General features: G+C 28.0%; 1 protein-coding gene across 1 annotated transcript; it reads right to left on the bottom strand.

The window, feature by feature from the left end:
• Nucleotides 1-4,168: 4,168 nt before the first annotated feature.
• LOC115705921 (protein RICE SALT SENSITIVE 3) lies at nucleotides 4,169-7,029 on the bottom strand. Its single transcript, XM_030633396.2, has 7 exons — nucleotides 6,442-7,029; nucleotides 6,274-6,324; nucleotides 5,906-6,022; nucleotides 5,629-5,734; nucleotides 5,455-5,496; nucleotides 5,277-5,333; nucleotides 4,169-5,160 (listed from the first exon to the last, which is right to left on the bottom strand). Exons 1-7 carry the CDS (start codon nucleotides 6,570-6,572, stop codon nucleotides 4,399-4,401), a joined length of 1,266 nt encoding a protein of 421 aa, XP_030489256.2. The 5' UTR covers nucleotides 6,573-7,029; the 3' UTR covers nucleotides 4,169-4,398.
• Between the last annotated feature and the right edge of the window lie 796 nt (nucleotides 7,030-7,825).

Genomic DNA, 7,825 nt, shown 5'->3' with positions numbered 1-7,825 from the left:
AGGGTTCATATATATTGAATTATTTTTTAATAATGGGATTAATCAATATATGAACAATAATTTGAATTAATCTTATAATCTTATAATCTTAACTTTTTAATTTAATAATTAATTATTTGTCACATAATTATTAAGTCTTTTCCCTTTAATTTTTTTTTTTTTGTTGATGATGCTAATTTATTCATATTAAGGTAGTGTTCTACTAGGGGATCTAACGAGTTTCGCCCCTTCGCTATTGGCCTCTAAGAGTTCAAATTCCAGTATTGTATAAATTTTCAATTTGTTCTATTTCTTATATTAACTGAAATTTTGCTACTTTTTTTTTTTTAATTTACAACTTTAATGTTTATATCTTATTAGGGACATTCATAGAAATTTGGGTTTCTTTGAAATATACAATTGTGAGCATTACTTTTTGATCGTAGTGTGTTTTCCATGGCTGAAAACCTCAATAATCTCTACCATTTGATATCAAATAAAATAAAACTGTCATGATGTATACATTATTTAATGAGTAATTAGTGTGTTGAAATTGTCAAGCTGATATTTAGAATTGTTTATAATTATTGTTTCTTTGTCAAAATAAATATTAAGTATATTCATATGTTTATAGGTTTATCTATTTTCTCTTAGATCAATCATGCTCATATAGCAAAAAAATCATACTCATATAGACATGTTATTTTTATTTTGTAATTTAGATCTTCTTAATCATTATTTAGTTCACTTAAACCTTTTCCGATTATGGTAACTGAAGTTTTGTTTCTTTTAGGTACTCTATTGTCGTATTGTATTGTATTATATTGAATTATATTTTATGCAATATTTTTATGTAAAACTATATGTGGTAATAACTTTTATAGACACCTAAATATATAATATTTTAGTATAAATTAAAACTAAACATAGTATTATATAAAAATATGATATATAATATAATTCAATATAATACAATACAATACGACCTAATACGAAGATCTGTATTACATGTATTATTTATTTTTGACTATGAGGAGGTGGATTTCTTTATTGGGAAACATATAGCCTGACAAATTATCGTTCATATATTGAATAATTATTTTTGATTAATGGGATTCATATATATAACTGTGTATATTGAATTCTTTATTCAAATAATTATTTTTGATTTTTACATGATTATTTATTGTTCATATATCTAGAACCCTATTTGATTAAAGTTAAAATTATAAGATTAATTAATTTATAATTTCTTCCTATACACATAATAATAATCTCACCTAATAACTAATAATATTTTTTCTTTAATTTTTAATTGTATCACTTTAAAATAACATAGAAAAAAAACTAGAATAAAATTTAGTATACGTGCCTTGCACGTAGCTTTTTACTAGTATATAAATATGTGTAGATTGGATTACATCCGTTACTTTATGTTATGTTATTTTTAGAGTTAATTTTCTTCTTTATTGTCACTTTTTTGAATAGAATTATACTTGTTTTCTTTAATTTTAAGTTTCAACACTTTGAATGTATAAATTGGTCAAATCTCACAAAAATATGATCTGAAAAATAGAGAAAATTGTACAAAAAAATAAAGCTGAAACTTCAAACATAAATTTGACTATGTTCTGATCATATTTTGGAGAAGTCAAAACTAAAAGTTTAGATCTCTCTTTCATCTTTCTGGAACATCTTAAATCGTCCAATTTTGAGTAATATCGAGAGAGTTATGGCTAAAATATTATCAGTCGTCGCAGTAGGAAATTTCTAAAAAAAAAAGATAGCCTTTCAAGTAGAATTGTGATTTTTAATTTTTTTTTAGTTTAAATTTTCAATCTTTTTAGTATCTATAAACACATTATTATTAGTGTTTTGAAGCTCAAAAAATTCAAAAACTCTTAATTAGTAAACATAAAATACATAAAATAAAATAAAAACTTGAAACAATATTAAATTAATATAAAGTTTATTGTTCTTTTTTTTTTTGAGATAAATTTTATTGTTCTTGAATATTAATATTTTAAAAAATAAAAATATATTAAGTATATATATGAAAAAAATTTAGCAACTTCATTTGATGATTTGAACTTCTGGACCTAACTAGAGAATTATAAATGATTTTGATTGACCAAACAACTGACACCAAATTTATTTATTTGGTCTGGTTTCAAATGATTTGGTGTGAATTATTAGTTGAGGTTTGGAACCATGAATTGAATGAACAAAATGACTATTAGCAGCCATATGGTATTTGTTACCTATAAAGGTAAATTGAGATTAAAATAAAGGGCTTTTTCTCATAAATGTACAACAAAAATAACATAATTACAAAAAATGTGCAAAAAAAAATTATTTTAAAAACCTATACATTTTGAAAACTTATTACATGAAACCATATATTTTAATCATTAAATAATAAAATATGTTTATTAAAACTCAAAATAAACAATTTCGTAAAATTAATTAAACAGTTTTATAAAAATAAACAAATTAAATATTTTTTTTATTAAAAAATAAATGTTTATTATCTATTTTAGTATGAATTATTATAATTTAATAAGAATTTTTTTAATAAATACAATATCAAAATTATAAACACTAATGTATATAAATATAAATCAATACTTAAAATTACTAAAAATAAATATGACACATAGAGTGATATAATAAACATATGTGAATATTATTATTTTGTTTATTAAATTAGTATGTTTAATAGATAGAAAACAAAATAAACATATATATACAAAGTATTTTATATTATTAGTGTGTTTATTATAATTGTAAACATAAAAATAGACATAGCCAATTTATACTATACTAAAATAAGTATATTTCTTTTCTATTGTTTCTATATATTGATTATTTTTTAATGAGTTAGTGAACAAATTTTCTATTGAAATGTAATTCTTATATCAAAAAATAAATAAACAAACATAACTTTATAAACTCCAAAAATTATTTAATTAGAAAAAATAAACATGCATGACACAATAAACAAAGAAAAACAATTTTTTTTATATATATATATTATTTATTTTTTAAAAAATTACTAGAAAATAAACAGAACACACATAGAGTAATATAATAAATCTATGTGAATATTATTATTTTGTTTATTAAATTAGTATGTTTAATTAATAGAAAATAAAATAAACACATATCTAAAATATTTTATATTATTGGTATGTTTATTATAATTGTAAACATAAAAATAAACATGACCAATATTACCATATATATAATAATCAATAATTATTGCCATATTATATATATATTATAAAAAAATTGAATTTTTTTTTAGTTATATATAAAAATATATGAGAAAATGATAATAAATTTTTTTTTACACATATTTTGTAATTAATTAAAATAATGTATACATTCATTATTATTTTATGAGATATTTTAAGGCATGATGCTCAGAGTAGTTACCTGGTATAATTTTGCCTAACAACACTATCATCCCATGCCCAATTCTTTCTGCTGAAAAATCACCACCAGCACATGCAAATAGGTTAAATTTAGCAGTCAATCTATAGTTATTTGACTATTAAGTCTAAAAGGTTGGGCGACTACAAATAGTAAATCTAGTATATATGGAAATGTAATGGAGATCATATATATGTGTCTATAAACAATGTATTGTATCCTGCTTATACAGTTACATATATTCATTTCACACGAAGTTAATTATCACTTCATTCCATTTGTTCTATTTCTATATATAAGAAATCACCACATTATAATGAATTCACATTTTGGTTTTGTTTAAATAAATGTTGTTTGTTATAGATGTTCGAAAATAGGAAATGTGATCCTTTGGTAACACAATTGACGAGGTTCATCGTTCTTGATTTCATAATTTTATAACTAGAAGTGCAAAGCTTAGAATACCCCTAACATGTACAGCATTTGACATTTTCATTCTCATAATATAATGTAAAGAGTAAACACACGTGTACAATAAAATTTATTGTGTGTTTGTTATACGTACTCTCCTCCATTATTGAAAAAAGGAAAAAAATTGTTGAATTGAATGATGTGAACTTGTGGTTGACTGATAAGCTTAATGTATATTTTAAAATACAAAAATGAACTGATTTATAACGTGTCTTAAAGGGTAATTGGTTGTGAGCCATCGAAACGATCTTCTTCGTAGTTAATTGGGAGTAATTATAGTCAATTCAATCAACTCTGCTTCTTGCACTGTATTCAATTTTGTCAAGTTCAAACAGGTGGGGAGTAAATCACAAAAAGAAGAATTGTTTTGTCTATATTGAAAAAACTACAACACTACAGCTAATCAACAAAGCAAATAAAACAAACACATAATAGAAAGAGCATGAAAACAAGCAAAGGAGACTATTGAGTTGCAAGGGAACTGAAAATGTTTGCCTAGGACCATTGTGATGATCAATCCAAGAAGGTATCCATGGCATCAGTGTACATACCCCCTTGCTCAGAATTCCTATACTCCACTTGTTGGTGGTGATTAAGATGATGATGATCGACCGAGGTGGATGAAGACGATGCAGCCATTCTTACAGGCAAAGTAAAGCTCCTCTTGAACTTATTTTCCATGCTATTGGTCTTTCTGCCATCCTCAGCTGAGTGGCTATCTAAACTCAATAACTCGTTTGAATTTCCATGACAAGCATTATCTGAATTGGGGTGGTTGTTTTGGTTCTCTTGTTTGTTTCCCAAGTTGTCAGTGTTGAACAGAAGCTTTGCATCATCACTTTTTCCAGTGAGTGCATTAAAGAAGGACAAACCATTGGGCCATTTGATGTCATTTTCATGCTGATCTCTGCCTCTGACTCCTCCTCCTGCTATACCTCCCATCATGTCTTCCATTCGGGTTGTTTCAGATGATGAATGAGGATGCAGGAACATATGTGTCTCATCTTTGGCTTGGGGAAAGCCTAGTCTTGCTGGAGAGTTATGGTAATTAGGTGAAGGAATCATAGAAGTGGGGGATGGGAGTGGCCTTTGTGCCCAGTTAAAGAGTGGTGGAGGTGGTCTTATTGGTATGGGGGATTGTTTTGAAGGAATGGGAATGGAAGAGGATGAGCTTCTACTTGAAGAAAACAATTGGGAGAGATAAAAACCAGATTGGTAGCCCAGTGATTCAAAGGTATGCCTCATTCTCAGCACAAAATGAAGGTCTTCAGGTACCTATAGATAGGTAAATATGCATGCTCGTCATTAGTACTAATTGCTTCATAATTTACAAATGTTTAAAATCCAAAGGGAGTAGAGAAGAGAATTGAAAAAAGAAAAAAAACACTCACAATCTTGCAGGAGCCCAACTGCAGAAGACCATGACCAGCTTGAATCACAGCTATAGTCTGGTGAAAATAAATTATTTTACTTGAGAATTTCCAATCAGTAATAAGTAAATCAGATAATGATAGTACATGATCTACAGTTAAATCTGTAGTAAGTAACATAATTTTCCTCTGTACTGACCTGAATCCCTGACTCAAACTGATCAGTCCATTCAGTGGGCAGCTGCAATCAATAACATCAATAATTGGAGTCAGAACCAGATATTGCTAATAAAACACCGTCTTACCTAAAACAGAATAATAAAAGCAGAAGTAATACTCAATTTACTAAGTTTAAGTAATTATAAGAACATACAGCATCAAAAGAGCTTTGCCAGTAGTTGGAGATATTAGGTTCACATTCAGTTGGTTCTTTGAAGACCCATTTGTGACACTTATCAGATGCAACTTTGCCCATCAGCCTGGTCATGATGAAATGAAACTCATCAAAAGTAAAGAAAAAAACAGTAGAAAAATTTCACCAAAAATGTATTTATGTTTATGTTTTGGTAGGAGGAATTAGATTTTAGATTGTGAGAGGCAGAGAGATTATTAAATTGAAACAACCACAAAAACACCTACCCAGTACCCACCCTTCTCCATAATTATACAACTGTATGGACATCTTGCTGAAGGCTTTCCTCACCAGATCCTCTCCTTCAATCTCTTCCAAACTTCCTCGGCAAAATCCATCTTCCCACATCAACATCCTTCATTAAAACCATTCATATTAATATCCAAAACTAAGAATTTCAAACAGTACTCAGTTATACTGGAAATTATTTCCACACCCTTTAGTCATAATCATTTACCACATTCAAATAGTATTTGAGAAAAGAGAAATAATGAGAAAATATATAATGGACCTATTTTGTAGTAATTAAGCTGATTTACTTAATATATACACACACTAATATTTACTTAATAATTATATATATTACGTAACATTAACTATACTTACAAGCTGCCGTTGTCGTCTCCAACCTTGCACCCATTGCCACCTCTGACTCTCCTGAAAATCAAAAAGGAAGAAAAAGAAACCCATTTAAGGAAACAGCTAATTAAGCTTAGTAAAAAGTAGAGAGAGAAAGGGAGACATAGAAAGAGATAAGGAGGGAAAGAGACATACGGGCGAGGACGGATGGTCCAGAAGACAGAGTAAGTCCACTCTGTGTTGAGACAGACGGTTCTAAGGGCCTCATGAAGGGCCATCATCCCAACAGCTTCTTTGCTTCTATCTGATGCTCCTGAGCCCACCATTTCTCTTTCTCTCTCAAGACAATTAAAGCTTTTATAGTTAATCTCTCTCACTTATTCTATCAACTTTCTTTATAAAATTTTAAGACTTTTCTTATTATCCCAGAAAGAAACACTACAATTCCGAACTCAGAGTCTCGACTTGGTTTAGCAACACTACAACACTGCTTAACCACCACAAGAAGAGGAAGACCTATTCTTTCTACTTCTCTCTCTCTCTTTGTTGGTTTCTCTTTTAAGCATATATATTTAATTAATTAAGGTTTTTGGGTTTTGCAACCTCTCTGTTGTCTACTATTGTTTTTGTATTTGCTGGTCCCAAGTAATAAGCTTTGGTAATGTTGAGAGAGAAAGATGAAGATGAAGGAGTAGGAAGGAGGGGTTGTAGTAAAAGTAAGAAAAGAAAGGATGATGATACATGGTTTTTGGACGTATCTTTAAGCTTTTTACAACATGGAAACAACTTTCTTAAAACAAATAAAAGAAAGGGGGCCATGGAAAGACTCAAACAAAACACACAGAAATTAAATCAGCGGTGGGGACAGCTTAAGTCCTTTGCTAAAATCACATTAATTAATATATTATTATTATAGTAATACTAATACCAATGTATATTGTGTAGACTTTACTATCCATGATCAAAATCACCATTTTACCCTTTTACTAGTGTTGCGTTGTTACCTGCCTTAATTCGTAGTACCCACACTTTTACAATCTGCATTGACTCCATAAGGCTCTGCTTAGCAGGAGACTTTCGAAGTCATTTTCAAGACTGTTGTAGTATATTTTTAAAGTACTTTATTTGTTTGTTGTGTAGTAAAGACTTTTGTGGAAAATTTGCATCTATAAAGAAGTTTTGATTAATAAAGAAAAAGGAGGAGAAAACTCAGAAAAGTTAATTAGAGCTTTTAATCAAATGCTTGTATTTTACACTGTATACTACTTTTATGCAATTTCTAATAGTGCCCTTTCTATTCTAATACCATAAATAAATGGCAAAAAATGAGAAGATCTCTTCTTTGGTTTTATTATTATTATTATTTGTTGATGGATAGGATCCAAACTGTAACCATGTGGAATTGTTTGTGTTTTTATTATAGTATTTAGATGACTTGATTGATAAAGAAAACAACATCACAATAAGTTAACCAATGAATTGATCTAACAACCCAAGACCTAATCTAACCACGTAACACATTGACATATATCCACAAAATAAAGCTTTATTAACTTTTGTACTCTTCATAAATATAATT

Source organism: Cannabis sativa, chromosome 1, assembly GCF_029168945.1.
Source record: "Cannabis sativa cultivar Pink pepper isolate KNU-18-1 chromosome 1, ASM2916894v1, whole genome shotgun sequence".
Lineage (NCBI taxonomy): Eukaryota > Viridiplantae > Streptophyta > Magnoliopsida > Rosales > Cannabaceae > Cannabis > Cannabis sativa.
The sequence above is the reverse complement of the archived record's forward strand: the minus strand, read 5'-3'. Positions and strand labels throughout refer to the sequence as shown.

Bases quoted from the DNA above. Each gene is read 5' to 3' on its own strand.
- LOC115705921 (XM_030633396.2), bottom strand. From the start codon at position 6,572: ATGGTGGGCTCAGGAGCATCAGATAGAAGCAAAGAAGCTGTTGGGATG. The intron at 6,023-6,273 runs GTAAGTATAGTT...GTTTTAATGAAG, and splicing joins GGAGACGACAACGGCAGCTT to GATGTTGATGTGGGAAGATG. The intron at 5,161-5,276 runs GTGAGTGTTTTT...ACCTATCTATAG, and splicing joins AGTTGGGCTCCTGCAAGATT to GTACCTGAAGACCTTCATTT.